General features: G+C 42.7%; 2 protein-coding genes across 3 annotated transcripts; both read left to right on the top strand.

Annotated features, from left to right (window-relative positions):
• Positions 1–10058: 10058 nt before the first annotated feature.
• On the top strand, positions 10059–19065 carry LOC134530875 (solute carrier family 25 member 45-like). 2 transcript variants are annotated; one of them, XM_063366143.1, is made up of 7 exons: positions 10059–10129; positions 12400–12512; positions 13099–13327; positions 13678–13768; positions 13843–13952; positions 18376–18674; positions 18874–19065. In XM_063366143.1, the coding sequence occupies exons 3-6, from the start codon at positions 13120–13122 to the stop codon at positions 18624–18626; spliced, it is 660 nt and encodes a 219-aa protein (XP_063222213.1). In that variant the 5' UTR covers positions 10059–10129; positions 12400–12512; positions 13099–13119; the 3' UTR covers positions 18627–18674; positions 18874–19065. The 2 variants fall into 2 exon arrangements, with proteins under 2 accessions (XP_063222213.1, XP_063222211.1); XM_063366141.1 differs by lacking the exon at positions 10059–10129 and adding an exon at positions 10719–10779.
• LOC134530876 (probable salivary secreted peptide) lies at positions 15268–16341 on the top strand. Its single transcript, XM_063366144.1, has one exon. It carries the CDS (start codon positions 15848–15850, stop codon positions 16244–16246), a length of 399 nt encoding a protein of 132 aa, XP_063222214.1. The 5' UTR covers positions 15268–15847; the 3' UTR covers positions 16247–16341.
• Positions 19066–22853: the final 3788 nt, after the last annotated feature.

Here is a 22853-nt window from a genome sequence, read left to right as displayed (position 1 = left end):
TAAGTTGCGGGAGGCGGCCCGTGCCGTATACTGAAGAGCAGCCCCGCTGACCAAGTGTGGTGCGGGGTGTCTTTAAATTGATGCGGCCGGATTAGGTCCTGGACCGAAAAAAGGGACCGGGTACTCACGGAGAGGTTAAGTAATAAAAGGGGTTCTGTTAATTAGTGACTATATTTACCGGACGTTACTTTCGATGTAGACAAAGGATGTTGCCTCTCCGTGGGACGTAGGTCCGCCCCGGTCCGTGAGCTGCGCTGAACTGCCGAACTGGCATGGCGTCCGAGGGAGGCTCGGCCTCTCTCGCGCCAGGCGTGACCTCATTACGCTAGACTCCAAACGGGTGTGTCTGGAAGAGATTTTATTGTCGCTAAAATCCTAATTTAATGTTTTAGGAGGAATGGGTACGGTTCTTCTCTTGTCTACTCAGGTTTCCGCGGCTTTGTCTTTGATTGCTGTTCGGGTCGCCTGACTCGGGTGGGCCATGGCCAGGGGTGTGTTCCGTTAGCGGGAGCGTATACTGGCGGGTGCAGGTCGGGCTCTGGGGTGGTCGTCGGCCAGACGACGTCAAGCTGGTAAACGGATTTTTAGAACTTACACTATTGCTGAGAAGTGGATGTAGCGCGAAAGTTCATGGCTCTGCATTCGCAGAGCGTCCGACCCCTGCGAGCTCCCGACGGTAACTGAGCGCGAGACCGCCCCGCGGCCTCGCGCCTAAACACGTGGAGCGCGGGAAAACAGATCCGGTCTGTTTTGGGTTTAAAAACATGTTACACAATATATGATTATAAAACAATTGGACATAATTTCCCTTGAATTAAATATCTTTTTAATTGTTATTAAATCGGTTGTTTTTGATTCGAACAGAATAATTACATATTTAATAAGGCGCATTGCACACCCGGCCGGGCGCTGTCATCGCTTTGGTGTTCGTCGCGGCGCACTTTTATACACTCGGCGGACATCACGCTCGGGCGTGTTCGATGCACTTAAGAGTAAGTGGTGTTGTGACATAACGACCTTTGCGGACCAGAGGGAGCACCGGCGGCTGGCGTCAAATGCCCCCCCCCCCCCCCACGAGGCCGTTATGCCCAACAACACTACTCCTCACACACATGGAAGTGGTGCACTGGTTCGTCGCACTCAGGAGGTTAGAGCGAGGTGGGGACCTGGACATGGCATACCTAGTAAATATGTTTATAATTGAATTAGTGGTGGTTGTGGATTATGGTTTCTTTTTCCAGGAGGGTGCCAGGCTTGCTCATGCGTCTAACCATTTGTGTAGGTCGATCGGCCCCAGCGTGCTTCCCTAGACTCGGTGGCTTAGATTTAATAGTGTAATCTAGCTGCTAATGAAACATGAGGGCACTCCCTATTCAGCATAGATGGCTGGTTCCTAACTACGCAACAGAAACACTCATTTGTACTCGTGAACATGGGTTACACATATTTATTGACGACAATGTATTGTACATGGCACTAGACTTGATTAGTTCTTTGGACAGAAATGGACATATGAGAATTACACGGCACTATACTCTTGATTGTGTTGCAAATATCTCTCCCTAGGGCAGTTCGTTATAGGGGAGGTTTAGTGGTCACTTGGAGTTGACCACGTCAGTATATTAAAGATAACAGACGTTAAGCCTAATTCGTGTGTGCGAATTATTCACATTAAATCAATCCCGAGGGGATGTGGTTGAGGCCGGCAGACGTTTGCTCGGCTGCGGTAACTAAAGCTCTGTCTTTTGGAGCCTGCCAGGTCCGAATAATGGCTGTCCTTAAGGCGGCCCTGTGGCCCGTGGCCTTAAGGCAGAAATTTACGATGGCCGGGTTAATCCCTGCACCGTAAAAACCGACCACTGGTCACGTGAGGAGTTGACGTTAAAGAAGGTTGGAGACATAACTTTAATTACAAGTGTGAAGAATCAGAGAATTGCAAATTGAAGGCTCCCCACGGAACGAAAACTTTTGCCCCAGGCCACGAGCTGATCAGAACTGCCGGAGGAGGCTGGTTTCCGGGGGGCGGGGGACAGTTTTTCTGCGTGCCAAGCCACGAGTCTAGAAAGAGATTACCGTTATTCGGTTTAATATTTGATAACTTACTCACTAAATGTACATGTACGTGGGAGTGACTCTCACGGAAGTCATGGACAATGAGATGGCAGTGGTGAAGTATACCGACAGCGCGGGACCTCGGAAGGCGAACGATCGAGGCGGCGCCAAGGGATGTAGCGAGCGGTTCCCGGCAGAAGGGGGACAACACGGAAGAACGGAAACCAGGCCGACGGGGATGCAGGAAGGAGGCAAGGACGATCGCCCGCCGCGATGCCGTTGTTGCCTAGAGGCATACCACTGGCACTGCCTGTGCCCCACCAGAGCAGCGTGGGAAGAAGCGCGCGAAGGCGGTATGTCGTAGACGGGAAACGCAGGAACCAACTACCAACAGACCCAGTAACCAGGAGGACTCATCGACCACCGCCCGAACCAAGAACACTGACATCACGTTCGTCGTCGAGGGATGGCGAGAGACGAGTACGCTACCAGCCAGCTGTCTCCGTGCTGGGGCGGCCGCAGAGGCAACAGAGTGTCACCACGACTACAGAGGCCACGACAGCAGTCACCCCGCAACCGGACCTTCCACTCCACCGGCCTGTCATTGGCGGGGTGGACGACCAGAGTATTGACGCGTTGACTCCAGGCGAGCCGGCGACCTCTCCGCGAGTTCTCCATGCCTGGACGGCCTGGAGGTCGGGGGCGGAGGGGAGCAGACAACTGCCCAGCTGGGAAGGATCGGCCCCGAGGACCAGGAAGCAGCTCCAGAAGCTGCTGGGGCTGCTCAACTGGCTGTGGTCCTTTATCCCCGACTTCGCCACGATCACGGCCCCGATGACAGACCTACCTTCGCCAGAGATCAAGTTCCGGTGGACCCCTGCCGCGGACGAGGCTTTGCGCCAGGTTAAGTACCGGTTCAGGAACGGTTACATGCTATCAAGTCTGGTTCCCAGGCGCCCCATCTTCATCCAGATGGATGTGAGTCAGGAGGGGATGGGTGCTGTGCTGTACCAAGTGGATGACGATGGTGTGAAGCATGTGATCGAGTACGCCAGCGCAAAGTTTGGACAGGCGGAACGGAGGCATTACATGAATGAGCAAAAGTGTCTTGCAGTGGTCTGGGCCCTGCAACGCTAATGTCACCACGTTGAGGGACGCTCATTCACGCTGAGAACCGACAGCCTGTGCCTCCACTGGCTGGACTCCGCTCAGGACTGGAAGTCTAAGTTCTTTGCTGGGCCATGCTGATTCAGGAATTCTCGTTCACAGTTTAACATGTCCCTGGACGAGAAATTCAGCTGGCCAATGAGTTTTCCCGGAATCCAGACCCTAGGAGCGAGTTCCGCGATGACCAGAGCTGGTATGACGTGCTCCTCCCTGAGCACGAACCCGGGGTCAAGGACTCGGTGCCGTGGCCGTGCGCTTTGTACGTGCTGTCCAGCTACACTGCTACTGCACCCAACGCTCAACCAGGGAACATGACGAAATTACTTTCGTGGGTCCACGAAGCGCAGCTCCGGGACCCGACACCCAGACCCGACTGACGGAGTGCGGGGAAGGGGTTGTACCAGGCTGCTGGAGTCTGGACTGTGTGCTCCAGACCAGGGGGGCCCACAGGACGAGCAGGTGGCAGACTCCCATGCCGCCAGAGGCTAGGCGCTGGGTACTGGGCTACCTGCCTGACCACCCCCTGGCGGGGCACCCGGGCGCGGATCAGACGTTGCGTGGGATCAGACGGATGTTCCACTGGCCTGGCGACGCGGCAGAGGTACGACGCTACGTACGGGCCTTCCAGCATTGCCAGGAGTGGAAGTCCAGACTACCCGACGGTAAGGAGCAACAGGTCCCACGACGGCCCCGGGATCCCTTCCACACTGTGGCGGTAGATATCATGGGGCCGTATCCTCGCACGTCCCGCGGCCGGCGCTTCATTGTGGTGGTCACGAACATCTTCACCCGCTGGGTGGAGGCTTTCGCAGTACCAAACGTGAAGGCCGGCACTGTGATTGCTCTGCTTGAGCGTGAGTTCTTCCCGCGATACGGGTACCCTGCGGTCCTCCTGACGGACAACATGGTGCAGTTAACGGGGAGACACTGGCGAATGTCCTGCGAGGGTTGGGGGTGGAGCACCACACCACGCCCACCTACCATCCCCGCGCGAATCCGACCGAAAGGCGGAATCAGGACATTAAGACTCAGCTGTGCATCTGGTTGGACGAGGACCACGCCAAGTGGGACCTGCACCTACCGATGCTGCTGTATTGCCTGTGTCGTAGGACAAACGTCACGGGCCACTCCCCCGCCGAACTGGTGCAGGGCCGGAATCTCGCCCTGCCCAGGGAGGCGTGAACACCCGCCGACTCGCACGAAATGACTGGCGATGATCGACACGAAGATGCTCGACGACGCCAGAAACGATACCTGGCACGATGTACGCCTCAGACACACCAGCCCCCGGGACTGCTGGAAACTGGCCAGTGGGTTTTTGTCAGGTGTCACCACCTGTCGATTGGCGACAGGGGCTTCTGCGCCAGCCTGGCCCCTAAGTGGTCAGGTCCGCAGGAGGTGGTTGGCAGACTGGGTACCACGACGTACTTCGTCCGTCGTGCTGACGGACTCACGACAAAGGTGCGCAGGGACGATATCAGATTAGCAGACGAAACGAGCGGCGACAGGGACAACGACCCACGGGATGCGATTCATTGACATTCTACCGCGAGGGAGCCGGCTCAGTCTCCCTCGAGGGAAAGTCAGGAAGGGAGTGACTGCTCCCAACCGATGACCGAGAGCGGGACAAGGACACCCGACAGGACGGATGGAAGGGGACCGTGAGGCACAAGCATGATATAGCTGGAGCGCTTCGTGAACCGGGTACTTCCGGACGACGACGACAATGTCGACGGTGGGCCACTCATTGAGGACGTAACCGATGACGACACTATCCTGGGTGATCTGGTCGACTTCAGTGACCCCGTGGTTACTCTACCAGAGCCTGACCAGGGATGTAAACAGAGACACGTCCACTCCTGGGAATGGCGGGTGAGAATTACGGACGTTGACGGAGAGACAACTGACTGGGTGACTGTCTGGCTCCTCAGCGGGAAGGGTGACATCGACAGGGCACAGCAGATGGTCCTGGACTTTCCCTCCGAGGAGCCGACGACGACTACTCACGTGGGGGACGGGCCGGTAGTGCGCCGTTCCACGCATGACACGACTGCCCCTCGCTACCTCAGGGATTACGAGTGGGAGGGTCAGAACAGGCACCGGGACGTACGACGGACAGACGCCGATGGTCTGCGCTGCAATGTCATGCAGCTTTTGCCCCGGTTCGCCCGACCTAGAATGACTGACGTAAACAACTGCAGAGACCAGACGCGTAACCGGACGCAGCCGCGGCTACTGGTCTAGGCCGACGTCGGTGGCCAGGACGGCCTCGGGGAGGGGGGTGGGCTATATGACGACAGTCATCGTGCCCTCCTAGACATAGAGGCCGTACCTGTCCACCAACATGGGCCTAAGGGAGGAATTTTCCCCATAGTGCAACTTAAGTGCAATGTAGTGTCTACGATCAGGGACACACCCGCGTCCGCCCTGGAACGTCCACAAACGACCACGTGTTTTGTTAATAATTTCTACTGTTTTATAATTATCTTGTAATTGTGTTTCCTATTGTAAATACTCACTAGTGGTTACGTTTTGTATAGTACCTAATTCGTAATATTTTCATAATTCTTAATAACTTGTATTTACCTATGTTTTTGTATAGTAATTTATAATGTTTTCATAATTCTTAATAATTTGTGTTTAAATATTTTTGTATATATCTTCAATAGCAGTGCTTGTAACATGTAGATCCGCAACCTGGCCCGCCGCGAGTCGCGTCTCTCCCACGCCGGCTAATTTCCCCTTCCCCTCCTCCGCAGCTTGCGCGTACCGGCGCACGGGTGGGCGGAGAGGCAGTCGCTTGCAAGTCTCCGAGCAGAGCAGACGTGCTCTCGCGCGAGACGCGCACCGAGTATGGCTGAATATTCGCTATCAGTAAGTTTCGACACGAGACTGCCTCCGCAGTCAGTGCAGGTCGCAGACGAGCTATTTTTCGTGTATTTTCGGGAGTCCGGGTCGCGGCGGGGGAGAGCGTTCGTCCTGCAACGTGTCGGCCAGGCGGCGACAGGACTTCAGCGAAATAAACTAGCTCGTGTAAATGGACAGCAGCTTCTTCTCCTTTCTACCTTAATCAGAGCCTCTAACCTCTACAAGATTCCCTCCCGGTCCTACGTTTCTCGGTCCCGGCCACGTTGGCCTGAACTCCACTATCTCTCCGACTGGAGCTACGCGGGCAAATGAGGGCGAGTTTCAGGATAATTCGCAACAGGCGAGGGACGTCAATTTAAACTTACAAAAAAACTTTGCCTACATTGCTCCACAACGTTCACCTCTATAAATTCATATGTCATTCGAGCCTTGATCTCCTATATCCCAACATATAATTCTTTAAATTATCCCGTACTGTTGCAGCGATTATGTCATTGTAGTCTCTTGTTGGTCTGCAAGGAGGCTGAGGAAACTGCAGTTCAGCTTGCTGGACGGCCTCCAACCAGCTTTGCTGAAAGGTTTCTTTCTTTGTTTCTATGATGTTGTGCAGGATCATGGAAGATATGACAACTTTAGGCACGGATGTGTAATGCACATCAATCCTCTTGGCCAAGCACCTAAATCTTGCTTTTAGCCTGTCAAATGCATTTTTAACCACCACACGCCCACGATTTAGGTAAACGTTGAATGATTCCTCTTCAGCACTAACATTACCTTTATACCCTTTCAACAGCAAAGGATAGGCAGGATCACCTAACAGCATTGTTGGAATTTCATTGTCATTAACTGTTTTGCTCCATTGTGGTGTTATAACATCTGCATTATATAGAATAGAATCTTTTAAAACAGATGAATTGTGTGAACTTCCAGCATGTTGGCATGTCGCATACCTAAAACTGTACATGTGGTCTACAACTGCCATAACATTGTATGAAGGCCACCCCTTGCGGTTTACAAAATCACAGCAGCACCCATCACATGGTGGCAGAATTGGGATGTGTCCCATCTATTGCACCAATTATGTGAAGCCTTCGGTTATTTCATGTGCTTCCATTTCATTTGGCATCGTAAGATACTCATCCTTAAATTCTTTAGTCAACGCATCACATACAACCCTCACACATTTGTGTGTACCAAACTGATTTGCCACAACTCTGTATTCGGCACAAGATGCCAATTTGTACAGTGCAATCGCTACTTTATTTGTAACCGATAATGGTTTACGTACACACATTGGATGAGGTTCAAGGTAGGTACTTAGTGAGTCAGTTACAGATGAAAATGAATGCTTTAAAAGACAACCTAAAATTATTTAACCAATCTTCGTTAGTAAATCATACTGTACTACCCGCTCCCACCAATCATGACTCCTTTCTTTAACCCAGTACTTTCTTTTCGGTTGCTGTTTGGTTTCACATCTTATGTTGAAATAATACAAGTTTTGCATACATAATTGATGTACGAAAATGTTGCGCTCCCTTTGTCATGCAGCTTGATGCCACTCCCACTGCCTGTTTAAGTTTTTTGGGTAATTATTAATCTGAAAAGTGATCTCAGGGGCAATAACGGGGATTCGGCCTCGTGGCTGCAGGCAGGAGCGCATCGCGGTTCGAAATCTACCCGGGCTGTTCAGGCCACCCAGGACGCCTTATAAATAAATGGTAAACTGATTGACACGACACTGCACTTTATTAAGAACCGTTACACACATTGGTCCAAGTACTGGCCGCGTCTGTTGTCTGACCATCGCGGCACGCGAGTCTCTATACGTAGACGATGTGCACGACCAGGATAGATGGCAAAACGGTATGTGCGGACTTAAACTGTGGCCGTTATCGACGTGAAGGATGCGGCAGATAGTCGCGGAGTTACTATGCTGCAACAGCTTATTCAGACATTGACGTTAACATGTAAAACAGCACATACAAATGAATGTTCTAAAGTTATTTGCAATCTAACCTGTTACAAAACATTAAAGTCCCGAAAAGTACGTAGGCCCGGTTAGATGAAAACATAAAAGTCACAGTCACTTATTACAGCTTGAAACAGTTATTACGTGGTTAGATTGCACGTTAGATGTTACACATTTAAATAAGATTAAAATTAAATACCTAAATTAACGAGTTATAACTCGACACATGAGGTTGGCTAGGAGCCTTTGACGATAATGATTGCTTGGCTTCGAAGCCTGAAAATTGCGTAAGACTCATTTACGCTGTCCTTAAACTCTGGACATATGAAAATTTGTAATAAGTAGAAAATCTCCCTGTTGGGATTAAATGATTAAGTAACGAGTCGCACGAAATTACATGCGACTGAGTGGGGTCGGCGCAGAGCTGGAAAAAGGATTTGAAGAACTTACACTATTGCTGAGACTTGGATGTGGCGCGAATTCTGAAGGCTCTGGGTTCGCGGAGCGACCGACCCCTGTGAGCTCCCGACGGTAACTGGCGCGAGAGCGCCGTGCGATCTCGCGCCGAGACACGTGAAGCACGGGAAAACAGCTCCGACCAGTTTTGGACTTAAATGACATATTTCACAATATATGATTATTGAACAATTGGACATAATTTACCTTTAATTAATTATCTTTTAATTGTTATTAATTTGGTTGTTTTTGATTTATAAGAATAATTACTGCCTTAGTTTAGCGCATTGCCACACCCGGCAGGGCGCTGTAATCAACTTGGTGTTCGTCGCGGTACACTTTCACTCACTCGGCGGACATGATGCTCGGGCGTGTTCGATGCACTTAAGAGTAAGTGTTGTTGTGACATAATGGCCTGTGCGGACCAGATGGAGCACCGGCGGTTGGCGTCAAGCTCTTTGTTGCTCCCACTTATCTAATAAATGAAATAAGCCAAACAATAATTGCCATGCATCAAGAAATATCAAGAGTTTTCGCTTATCCATTCTATTTTCGTACAGAAAGTATTTCCGACGTAGCAGAATAACAAATCATCTGTTTATTTATTTCATGTGAGCCAACATAAATTTAAATATCGCCACCCTTATAACAAGCAAATATATCAATCGAATCGAAGTCGTTTTTAACTGGATCGAATTATTGCATGGAAATGGGTCTCGTACACAAACTAAATTGGATACCCGAAATGTTTTAAACACGTCATGGAAACGTGGTAGATATTTTGTAGTAACATGCGATTCTCGTTAAACAAAATTAAAGCAGGAAACTTTTTAGTTATCAGACATTAATGCTATGGAAGTAAAGAAGGAAATACATATACTATCTAAGATATGCCAGTTAAAAGTACATTCAAATACCTATATGGGTCAGGAGTTTTTTCATTATAATGCGATATCGGCCTCAATAATGTGCTTTAGAATAAAATGCACTGTATACAAATTTTTAAGGATAATTTCGTTATAGAAGGAATACGGGTTTTCTGAGTTATTTGCTGGATATTTATTTTGCAGTTAACCTTTTTTTTAATATAGTAATCAGCCAACAGTTGCAATATAATTAATACATAAATATTGCAATATTTCCACGCAAAACGTAACTCAAACACATGTGCACTGCTTCAAGAACATTTTGCGTGAGGGATTCAAAACAATTAGGGTTTTCCTCTCCACGATTGTAAATAAATCTAGTCTTTTTCAATTTCTTTGCCGGGGACATAAACAGTCTTTCATAAACGCGTCCTACCTCGTGTCGCTATCTACACATTGTTATAATATGTGGAAACATGAAAACTTTACTCTCTGTTTAAGCCTCTTGCTTCCCAAATCCTCGTCAATGCTAAATCGTTAATCTAACTCCGAATGAATTCAAATTAATAATGATTTTGTCCACAACTCTTTCCACAGCTTATTCCATTAGCATTAACTGTTTACATTCTGTAGCCCACAGTTGCCAGTGGCGCTTCAACCGGCCGGTACTTGAACTGCTTGGCTCCATTTAGGCCGTCCATTGTTGCTATAAAATTACATTACAGATTTCCGGAAAAACTGTATTATGGTATAGTACTTTATTTACTCTATGGTATGGTTTATCTTTATCATCGCAATGGATTTGTTTTTTCAAATGATACAGACGCTAAATCCACAATGGCTAAATCATGCTTATATTAAATCATAGGGAGCTTACTCGTTTTTTGTTGTGAAACTAGGATCTGAAAATCTAAGTGCAATTGATTGAGTTTTAATTTGCCACAAAAATCGATGAGGAGGCGGACTGTTGAGCTTGATAATTTGAATTTGTATTTATGAAAGATTGTAGGCCTTGTTTACATTAATAAGTGTATTAATTAAGAAATTCTAATGTAAACTTGTAATATTATAATAAATATTAATTTCAATGGCAGACGTTTATAACATTAATTCCATCTACAGTTTGAATTTAAACTTTATTCCTTGTTATGAAATAGCACTTGCAGATTACTCATTATGCATGAACACAAAACTCTTTATAGGTATTTAATGACACTTTCAAAAAGTTGTCAAAAAATTTGAAAGGTATCATTGTCAAATAAATTGTTTTAAAGGGACAGTTCATCATACCAAATGAATGAGTTACATAGCTCGGATCAAATTCCAAAGTTCACAGAACGATCAAAAATATAATGGATTTCTTAACGTGGTCTGAATTTATTGCTGGGTGGGCAGCTGGTAAGATAAGAAAACTATTAATAACTAGTTTGATTAATAATTAACAGCATATATAATCAGTTAGGTATATAAAATTGACGTAATAACTATAGGTTACACATAATTTAGAAATGTAGGTACCTACTGATAGTATCTGAGCTTGTGCAACAGAGAATAAAAGGCTATCCAAGTGAAATATATATTGAAAGTATACATGAAATGTTTTGCACACATGCCCTTTTTTTAACTTTGTTCGCTTCTCATCCAGGCAGACATCTCATTATAGAACATAAATAGGCTGTAATAATGTCACATAGCCTATAAACAACAGTATTCTACCAGATCCATTTACTTATGAACTGCCCGTTACATCTTTGCGATGAACACAAAATTCAACATGTATGTAGGTTGATAGACTTATCTACACCTACTTTAAACCTTGTCAGTGAACATTTTTTTTTTTGCAAATCACTTTAACACAAAGTTTTTTTTCCATTATGTTCAATTTATACTACAGTAAGAATTCATTTTGTACCAAGAACTCTTATTTATTGTAAAAAGTGTTAGAATGAGCATTGAGTGAAATTTTGTATGTCTTCATTCAAATCTAACCTCGTAGGTTTTTATTAATTGATTCTCCGTTCTGATAACTTATGCCCACCACAAACAATTTCATTTTGTTTTTTTTAATTTGCACAGATTTTAATGGAGATTGAAATTCAATGCAGAAGTATACTACAGTGTTAGTCTTATCATGCCTGAGCCATTGATAGAGGAATGAGTGAGAGGCTTAAGTGTGTCATCATGCAGAATGAGAAGCCATGATCATTGGTAGTGCACTTGTCTACTAAGCAATCGGGGTTCGATTCTCAGCAGGGCCGAATCCTGAATATTTTGGAAGTGATATATCTGTTTTGTTTTGTTTGATAGGTTTAATGTTGTACAGTTATGCACGGAGGCTTAAGACAATAAGACTTCCAGGATTATACTGTGCTTCATACTACTTGGACATGAGTGTGTTTATAAACTTGAGTCCGGGGTGTTGGAATCAAACCCATGACTCACGCCACATGAGCGCAATGTGCTAGCAATCAAGCAATCAAGGCCCCTGGAAAACGTGGCAATGAGCCAATGGGTTTACTCAGGGTTGTCCGGTTTCTCACACCCGTTCATTCCTTGAATGCTTCATTTTCATATCAGTACCCCATATTGATTCAAGATGTTATTTTGGATACACACTATTGCTGGTGTGTCATGAGAAACCTCAATACAAAATAAAAAATATATATATAAAATTACAAAAAAAGATGAACATAAAACACACAGAAAACCACTAAAATCAACCATTGTCAAAAATTAAAATCATAAGCAGTGCCAAAAAATTTCATTAAAGGAATTCCACAGAATTTTCTGTGTGTGATTATCTTTTTTTTATCCATTATCGAGGCTTCTTATGACATTACCAGCAATGGCGTAGTCCAAAATAACATCTTGAATCAATCTTCCCATTGCAAGAACCAGTTTAGGAAAGCACCCCTCATCGTTGCTAATGACCCTGAATAGTTACATTTCACCTGCAGTTTGCCTGCTGGTGATACCTGCCAGCACACTAAGATTGAGATGCTAGAGCACTGTGTGCAGGTGTGTGCGGTCTAGCCGTGGGACATCCTGCGGACACTGTCAAGCTGCGTCACCAGACCTTCCAACGGTCGGGCATCTTGAGGGTCATCTGCGAGACATTCCGTCACGAAGGGGCATGTATCCGACACACACCCCCACTGATATACCAGTACATTTACCATCATAACCAGGCTTTTACAGTGGTGGCCATTTATTAATAAATAATTTCTGGAGATGAAGGTTAAAGAGAAAAGGTTGAAAAAAAGGGGATTATTCAATCAGTTCATATGATTTACTATACAGGATCACTGAGAATGATCGCCGAGATCCAAAAATATTATAAAAGAAATATTTAATGGTATAAACTTTGATATAGGCACCTTTTCTTAGATGTTAGTTTTCTTCTCAATGTACACAAGTTTGTAAGGTATCTCCACAGAACAATAAAGTTGATTTGTGACCTTGTGTGACCAGTAAGCTAAAAATACCACATGCACAAGGGGATTAGGTCGGTGAGTGTGTTTCTGAATAAGTGCAGAGCTGCAACTGATTTAAAAATTGTCAAAGCTATGTACTACAATATCTGAGGAAACTCATACATTCTAGATGTGTGTGTCGCATTATGATAAAGTGAGCAAGCGATCCACTGACGAAGGTTTGCTGAATAGGACTGGCCAGGCTAGTAATGCTACCACGGTGTACGGCAACTGTCGGCCGTAGGTGCGGGGCTTCTACAAGGGCATGGGCTTCCCGCTGCTGTCTGCGGGCACCCTCAACTCCGTGTTCTTCGGAACGTATGCAAACACGCTGCGGCACCTACATGCGGGAGGGGACGGCAACCCACCGCGGCGCCTGAATGTTTTCCTGGCAGGGTGCGCAGGTGGTGTGGCCCAGGTGTTCCTCGCCTGCCCTGTGGAGCTCATCAAGATACGCCTGCAGGCACACACAGGTAGTGTGCACTGCTGTCCCATTACTTCCATTCCAGTTTCATACATGTACAGCACTATGCTCATCACAGCTATCGCTTGGCATGAGTCAATTCACATGTTACAAATCAAACAACTTGGTAAACATCGTATATTCACCACCTTAGATGGTAGGTTTTAAAAGATAGTAGATAGATAAAACCAGAACATTCATTTGGGACTTCTACGTTGCCTTAGACGAGTGTAGAAATTCTTAGCAGCAATAGAATGATGGCAGGGTGGAATACTCTGTAGGGCTATTTCGAGAACGTCAACTACAGGACGAAGTGAACTATGCAAGAGGCTGGTGTAACATGTGGTGTGGTGTTGGCAGGGAGCCTAAGCCCCCTGCGGTGCGTGGCAGGGGTGTGCCGAACGCAGGGCCCGGCAGGGCTGTACCGCGGCTTCCATGTCATGCTGTGGCGGTGAGTTCTCCCAGTGCGCCGTCCTTCTCTCAACTGGGCCGTGCATGCACCTGTGACACGGCTCTCTGTGCCAGGGACGTGCCGGCGTTTGGGGTGTACGTGCTGGCTTACGAGGAGGTCACTGCTACATGGCCAGGGTCCCAGGGGAGCGTCCTCCAGCAGATACTGGCCGGTGGCACCGCAGGTACGTGAAACTCACGCTCCTTCTAGAGACTGTACTGTAATGCACCCATTACATTGTCAAAGTGAGCCTAGCACTATGAATTAATTACAGTACAGAACAGAACATCGATGAACTTATTTTAACTTTTATTTATTTTTATATTACTGTTATAACTGCCCTCACCCCCTCCCCCTCAGAATCAAACTGAGGGGACCTGCTTTTGCTTGCAAAATCGTAACTTCAAAATGGGAATGATAAACATTATCCCACAGCTCCCCCCCTCTTTCCCCTCTGGGAATCATACAGATTTTCACCCATGACTCCTTTGTTCTCTTCCCACTTCCTCAAATCACCTACCTACACCTTTAGTGTGATATTTCTCTGAATACAGATCGATTGGCCCCTATACAAAAAATTGGTTGTCTGCAAAGTCGGTTTACGGACGATAGTTTAACGTGACGTCATAACAAAACATTGATGAAATTATTGATCCAGAAGAAAAGGAAATATCATATTCAGCCTGAGACTGAGCCGTAATAGGTTTTCGCAACCAAACCATTTAGGCATTAAAAATATTATATTCTTTGAGGAAGAATTTTTTTTCTATTTTTCTATCTTTTGTATGATAAAATCTACCTCTGCATACTTTTATGAATAAAATTGAATAATTTTTATTGAATTATCACTATTTTGTATGGATACAAAGGAGTGAAATGAAATGTACAATTTATTTAATAAATTTACTTTTATTTGCATTCATTAATTCAAATATATTTATTACTTTTGAAATGTTGCGTGCGCCGTATTTATTTTTACAAGTACAAAAAAAAAATATTGCAGCGGCCGGAATTTGAACAACCTTTGGATTGGAAGTTAGCCTTGCTGACCGCTCAGCCACGAGGCCATATTTGAAAAGTAATAGTTTCAGATGTTATATATATGTTTATAAACATTTTGTTCACGGTAGGGGAATATTATTTCGTTTTTATAACACGATCTTATAACAAATACACCAAACTTGTTTATAATGTGTTACAATATTTTTTAAAACATTGTGCAAAAGATCCCGGGTGTAATTTGAATTATTATGTGTAACTGTAAAACACCATTGTTGGTTCAAAACGTATTTGAATATTCAACATTACTTTTAAATAACTGTACCGATTGTGCTGAAAATCGGTGAAAGATCGTTAAATTACACAATATTAATAATTCAAACGACGAAAATATGATTGAAAAGTCAAATTGATGGTTGTTCCAATCAATTGGAAGAGAGATGCCACGCATGCGTACAATGAGCAAACAGGTCACATCCGTAGTGGGACATCCGTAGTGGGACACTTTTTCGTGCGTGCAGCCGGCGTTCATCGATTTATTAGACGTCACGTCAAAAAAAGAGAGAGAAATGTATACCAAATAAAGATTAGATTTCAAGAGTTTCTCCCTGCTTAAAATATAAAATTTCAAGTTTGAAAATAGCAATATTGAAGCTTATGAAGAAAAATCAGTCTTTTGTTATATGAAAGGTGATGAAGCAGCACTGCACGTGGTTATTTCTCCTCGTGCCCGACTTCCTAGAACTGTGGAAACAAATCTATTCATAAACCACTCACGGAAATGATAAATACGGTATTTGTGGAATGTTGAAACCATGCGATATGTCACTCATGCGTGGATGATTCTTGTGGCACTGATGGAAGATGCTAGATGTTTACAAGTAGGGTGGCGCAAGTGTTTCTTCTGAGAAACATTCATGGCAAGTAAACAGTCGTGTGCTGTTTTCGAGGATGTGCTATCTTCATTTGCTACCAGTGTTTGTAGACCACAAGTTGTTTGCGGCCGTAATCTCGGAGCAGTAAATCTGTCCGAACAAGGGGTTTATAGCGGCTCGCACGCCAGCGGCCAGACAGAGAGAGATGACTGCGACACGGGGCCTGGTGCTGTGTGGACTCGTCCTGCTGGGACTCGCGGCGGTGCACGGGGCTCTGCCGTACTACTACCCCTTCCTGACGCACGCGAGCAACCACAGCGTAGCGCAGGGCTGGCGCCAGTTCGGGGACCGCATCCTGCACCGCGAGCTGGTGCGTCGCTCGGCCAGCTTCCTGCGGGTGGTGACCCAGGAGTGGCGCTGGCCGCCCAAGGGCCTGGCCAACGCCACCATCACCTACGTGTCGGCCGCGGACCTGCTCCAGGACGGGACCGGGGGCTACGTCAACGTCACCTTTGGGGGTGTGGGACTGCGAGAGGTGGGGCTGCGGTTCAAGTCCCAGCGCGGCAGCGGCTTCAGCTTCCTCGTCGAGGTGTACGGCAGGTAGAGCCGGCCGCGAGTCCGGTGCTGCCAAACTCTCCGACGTGTATCCATGAAATGTATTCAACAAACTCATATTCATAAACAGCAGGTTCAATAATATATATATTTTTTTATTTGAAACTCCCCCCCCCCCCCCCCCCTCACAAAATCTATTTTTCATTTTGAAGCAGTCAATCAAGCAAGCCAAGTGCAACAATTGCAGGAATAAGACTGGCAAAATATTTGTGAGGTGGTATGCAAGTTTCACAAGATATGGCAATCTTTCGTGCTATATTACAATTTATAACATAGAAATACATAAGTGCATCTACAAAAGTTATACGTACCTTTGAATGTCAGTTTTCAACTTAACCGAAACACTAGGGTTACACGCTTTATTCTTTTCATTCTATGTAGAAATAGCTGCAAATTATTAAAAGTGTAAATGTTTAGTATGTATTTGGAAAACTTTTCAAGGGTCGTAAAAATCTAAAGATTAAAACAAGAGAGAGAATAATAAGAGAAACATAATGCTGTAACTAATTATCCTCATCAACGAGCCAAGCAACAACATGAAACCTCAAGCCTGAGGCATCATTTTCCTACAGTTTTCCTACAGGTAGGTAATATGATCTTATCAGTGTTCCTTCTGCTTTTCAAAGAAAAGTGAAATACAACCATTTCCAGTTATAATTTTCATTTTCTTAGTTTGGGAATTTCATCATAAGCTTCAAAGCTGGATAAGATTGTCAAGTGAGGAGACACTTTAAAAATAGAAAAAAATATTGGGGTAAGAAAGGCAAGACCTGGGCAGTTTGGCTTCTACATGAATGCGAGGTGCAAGAATGAGGCAAATCTGCATTACATCAATGTAACTTCCCCAGAGAACCTCTACCGGGTTTGGAACTTGCAAACAACAGTTTAGAAGTAGGTAAATATTCCAAGATTAGTGATACCTGTGTTGTAATTGATTAATCTCAGTGTCTATGTACCTTTACAGAAGTGTGTGTGTGTGTCTGGGTTTATTTTTTATACACATCTATAGTTTTACCCAAAGCTTGATATCATATTCCACACTTGACCTTCAAAACAAGAGGGCGATCACTGGCTACATGCAATTTCAAGTAACGACTCTCATCCCACTTTTCACTCTTAAAGCAGAATTTTGCATACTGTTTTTCAAATTAAGAGTAAAATTAATGTTTAAATGTCTTTATGCTCCGTACAAAAAAAAAACTATTGTGTATTCTCAAACATAATAATAAAAGGATATATATAAAATGAATGTCAGTATATATATACATCTGAGATAAATAAACTCAAGACACTGATCATGAACGTTAGCACATCAAAGTTTTTTTTCATGGAAGTTTTTTTTTATGCAAGTTTTTATTTGTAACTCTCCACTAGATGGAGCTAGGGCTAAATTCTTTTTAGTCATAGATCATAGACATACAATCAGTTATTGTGTGCCATTCCATTACTCTACGTCCACCACACGGTCAATAGTAAGGTTTGGTAAACTTCCAATCCTTCTCCTTGGTGAAACCTGTCCGTTTAGTGAAGCTCACAGCGGATAGTAAACTAATGGTGCTAATAACAGTTTAGTTCTGAACTTCAATAGATGGCATTGCCTTGAATTTTAAATGCACCATCGTTTGATGCATTTCACGTCTTGAATGTTTGTTTGTTCCATATGCATTCCTATACCATTCATCCAATTGTGATGAAACTTTGGCGAGTTGTTATACGCATGTCCGCAAAGGTTTCCGAGTCAGTACAACCATTTTACAGTAGGTGGCACGTGAATCATTCTAACAAATGTGTTTATTTCATATTGTTTAGCAGCTGTTTTCGTTGTAAGATTGCGCACGTATGACAAAACTGAATTAAATCAATTTATTAATATATTCTAGATTACATACATTTCACTGTAAATGATTTCCAAAATTTTAAATGTAGAACCTTTTTTGCATAATCATCACCACAGATGATTAAATTTTAGTTTTTGTCTCTACATGTAAAATCAACTTACATTTGAAAACTTTTCAATAGCAGATTACTGTTTCAAATAATATAAAATACAGTTCACAGCTGTCAAGCAGTAGAGTTTGCAGGGAACAAAGTGCAATATCCGGCTGGCGTGTCGCCCAGGGATGCTGTCGTGGAGTGCGATTATCCCTCTGGATGTGGTGAAGTCCCGCATCCAGTCGGACAACCCCGAGAACCCCAGGTACCGGGGCATCGCAGACTGCCTCGTGAAGAGCTACAGGAACGACGGGCTGCTAGTGTTCGGCCGAGGATTCTCGCTCATCGTTCTTCGCGCGTTCCCAGTCAATGCCGCCATCTTCGTCGGGTACGAGTGGTGTCGCAAGACACTTTGCAACGTGGACGCACCTACGTAACCACCCAGCTGTGACAACAGTTCTCTGCCGGTCGTCCTTGGGCACAAGGTTGGTACGCAAGTACGTTAAGTACTTTTTCAGCACTGTCCCAATGCAAGATGCTTTACAAAGTTATCAAACTACTGCTACAATTAGGTATATTGTATCACAATATTTGAATGTCTCTGAAGCTACATTTCTTTCATGCTGTGGTAATACAGTATCTCCATTTTTTGTAAGTAATATAGAAAATTATTTTATTTTTCAGTTTGCAGCCAAGCAACCAACTGCTCTCACTCAGAAGGAAATTATGTCCTACTAATTGCGACATTTGTTGTGTTTAATAGTCTACAGGACCTTTAAGGAATTTAATAAAAAAAATAGAATAAACTATATTATGCACTTATGATTGTTATATGATGGCTTACAAGCTAATAAAAATATTTAAATCAAAAAAGTATTTATACTTTCAAAACTGTTTAATGTTGTCTTCCCTTTTGTACCGTATAATTTTAGATGCCAGCATTCATTAGGAACATCAACACAGGTTGTAAAATAAAATGATTGAGGAAGGCGGAAACACTGACACTGTGCAAGAAACAGCCAACGAAAACAATGTACTTATCCCCTTTTTATCAGAATATTATTTAAAGTTACAACCTGCTGATTTTAACAAATGCTTTTGCCATTAAATCTTAACTTTAAACTTTATTTCTACCTGTAACGTATTTCATTATTTACTGGTTGTGATTTCATGATGATATGATTACCGAACATACAGTGAAACCTAATTAATAAAAACACCATTATTAAAAACTTATAATTTACAAACAGTGTTTACACAGTCCCTAGAAATTACATAGGCATTATGGTGATAAGTTATTTGTTTGATACAAAAGTATGGTTACTATGCATTACAAATATCTCAAAATAATGCAAATAAACAATGTTAAGTTTTGACTAAAATAATACTGATGTCATTGCTTAGTGTAAGTTACAGGAAAGAAAGCTTAGAAATTACATATTCTTCCAAAATTATTAGATGTCTTTGTGAAATAATAGTACAATACCCAATGTTTTGTGTGTCACAGGTGTAGCCATCATAAAATTGTACTTTACAATCCCTAAAAAATGTATTTACGTTTGGTGCTGTATAAAATTGTGTGACTTCCCTTACAGTAATTTTTTTTAAAGATGTTATGTATGTAGTAAATGAAATACATATTTTGAATTTTATTTTATTTTGTTATAAGAAAAATTGTGATTTAATTCTTCAAGTGTCAAAATTTACGGTCTCTTCAGGTTTGTATTATTTACGTTTGACTGTACCAAACTTTGTAGCCAAGGTATGCACTTCTTCCACTTATCCCTCCATGCTCCCAATCCAATCTCCTCAGCCTGCTACAGTTCACTTTACAAGTTCAGTTCAAGTGCTTTTCTGAGGAGAAAAAAATATCATCTTGCAAATGTTGTAGTGGCTTTGCAAGTTGAACTATGGTTATTCACACTCCTGTCCGTCTCCTGGTGTTTAACTTGGAGCACGCAAGTGATATCACAGTAGAGATCCTGATTTACTTTCAAACACATTACATTATAGACTAGTGCAAGACTGCTTTGTTGGACCAAAATTACACAAAAAGAGTTCAAACAATAATGCCAATACATTAGGTACAATTTTACTGGCATGGCATGTTTCCCCCATGAGTACATACATTTTGGCAAGTGTCAATGCTAACTTATCTATTGTAAATTCAAGTCAAAGAAATTGTTCTAGTTTTAATAAAAATCAAACTAAAACAATTAGGGGTGTATTTCTGTAAAAGGTTTTACCCTGTATTAACAAAGGTTTACTGAACTTACTGCCACGTAATGTGCACTCTACCAAAATCTTTTCATCACTATAAACCCTAAGTCTTGTAAATTGCATGTTCTTAAACCCACAATTGGACACTTTACAAGTGAATTTCTCATGATGGCTAGCAATATCAGCAACTTCTTACATCAAAACTTATAGCCTTGAGTTCTGTGATACTTTCAAGTCAGCCACATTTGAGTAGACAATTGCTATTATTTCTTCTGCATGGAGGAAGAGATGAATTACAAAGTTCCCTACATGTCTACTATAAGCTATTTGCTTTGTGTGCCTCCAATAAACAAACATTAGTATTACTATCAGCAGTCTCCACCTAAGCTTTCTCGTTACCACATTGAAATATACGTGTGAAAACTAAAAGGCTTATGTTTAATGGGTTATGGTCTAGTAACTAATTTTAAAATTAAGATTTTTTTAAATATTTTTTTAAGTTCTTAGCGCAGTGTCTTTAGAAGGAAAAAAGTCTCTGAAGTGAGCAAATTGTACAACATACACTCTCTTACTAGCTTACCTGAACCATACTTACATAACAACCAAAAACAAGAACTAAAAACAATTCCCAATTATAGTTTATTTTTATTTCTAGCCACAGGCTACAATTGAGAATTCAATTCTTAAAGATCACAGATTTCTGCCAACAAGGCTCAAAACGAAAATTTTTCATTTATAAATATCAATACAGTTACATATCAGATATCAGTATCCTTCATGTAATAGCAGTAAGAGATCAAAGTGAGTACTGACAGTACAACAATGGTTTAGTTAATTATGTCAAACCATTCACTGCAGTGATCGTACGACTACTCAGAAGTTCGTTGGACAGCCAGAAGTGGTGAAGGAAATTACTTTGTCAGCCCCTTGCAGAGGCCACAATCCACAAAAGTCAGCACATACACACATAGTTAGTATCTCTGAGGTTCAGCTATGACACTCTGGGCAATTTTCCTCATGCGAGGGAAGGAATTGTTGACTCACAGCTTCTAAGATAGAAGTCATGATGGTAGTGGAAACTTCACGACTTGAGGAATAGAGCTAGAATAGTTTCCTAGCAAATTCATAAACATGTGTCCTCTGCGAAAAATTATGAAAAACTTGTATTCTACACATAATAGTAGTCTAAATGTTAGTAGAAACCATGGCAATTATTATTCTGAGTATTGTGATTTTTTATTATTAAAATTTATTTTTTACACAGTTCGCATTTGCACATACAGTGGTGTCTCGATCAACTGAGCTGAACTAAAGTGCTATTACCGGCAAAGACTGTTGAAACATTTGCTGAAGTATACAAAATTATCTAACCGTTGTCAAAAGCCTGAATTAACCTCAAAGATATTATTTACTGGTTGGGAAAATTATGGAGTGACTGGGAAGAAAGTACACCAAATGAAAGATGGAAAAACATCACCCCAAAAAATGATACCACTGGCCAACTAAAAACCAATACAGTTTCTTATTCTATCCGTGTTATCCGAGACTGTTTATTTTGGGTTGCAGGTCCACATTTTTACTCTGTTAATTGAGACACTACTGTAGCAGTAGGGTAGAAAAAAAAAACCTTTGTGTTTAGGCTTTTATCCCACAGCATATTTAAACAATAATATAATTTATAATTAGAGATGGAAGAATCTACAAATTTTTGGGCAGAATTCTACTAACTTGTTAAAAAAAAAAAAAAAAAAAAATCAATAATAGATTCCTTGAAAACCGATTTGAGCTCAAGAAGTTGTATACATTTTTGATAAAATGTTTTATGTTTTTGGTGTTAATGTTAATGTACCAATACCAATATTGGCACATCATTAGCAATATATTAAAAATTAATCTTCACATTGTTTTTCTCATTTTTAACAATCTTTATCCTAGTGTCCCTACACTTTGTAGCCCTCCCGAGCAGTTGGAATTGAAAAAACACTCCATCGCAGGATAATTAAGCAACAAAAGTACACAAAAACACAAATTTTTGAATTGTTCGAAAAAGCCACTACTTTTAACATGTAACCCTATTTTAACGTCATTCATGAACACATTAAAAAAATTGTGCTGAAACTATAACATAACTGAAACAAAAAATGTAAACAAACCAGAATGTTAACTCTTATGTTAATTTTTCCATTTTCTTCTCTCATTTTCTGGTGAAAAATCTTTCCAACTATAGAAAGGGATAAACAAAAAATCTTAAGGCATTTTAAACAGCATGTCAAATCACATATTTAAAAAAAAAGTGGCATTTAACTAAGTGTAAAATATGTGATAACTAGGCCTGTGCAAATATCAGTTTATCATTTCCAGTCAAATACCATATTATTCTAGAATAATATTGAATTGAAATATAGTAACAACGAAAATTTAAATAGCACAAAACGTTTTTTTCA

This window comes from Bacillus rossius, chromosome 3 (assembly GCF_032445375.1).
Source record: "Bacillus rossius redtenbacheri isolate Brsri chromosome 3, Brsri_v3, whole genome shotgun sequence".
Classification (NCBI taxonomy): Eukaryota; Metazoa; Arthropoda; class Insecta; order Phasmatodea; family Bacillidae; genus Bacillus; species Bacillus rossius.
The sequence above is the reverse complement of the archived record's forward strand: the minus strand, read 5'-3'. Positions and strand labels throughout refer to the sequence as shown.

Excerpts from the sequence above, each read along its gene's own strand:
- LOC134530875 (XM_063366141.1), top strand. The coding sequence starts at position 10,734 with ATGGATTTCTTAACGTGGTCTGAATTTATTGCTGGGTGGGCAGCTG. Across the intron at positions 10,780-12,399 it reads TATTGCTGGGTGGGCAGCTG|GTGTGTGCGGTCTAGCCGTG; the intron begins GTAAGATAAGAA and ends CACTGTGTGCAG. Across the intron at positions 13,769-13,842 it reads TTCCATGTCATGCTGTGGCG|GGACGTGCCGGCGTTTGGGG; the intron begins GTGAGTTCTCCC and ends TCTCTGTGCCAG.
- LOC134530876 (XM_063366144.1), top strand. The coding sequence starts at position 15,848 with ATGACTGCGACACGGGGCCTGGTGCTGTGTGGACTCGTCCTGCTGGGA.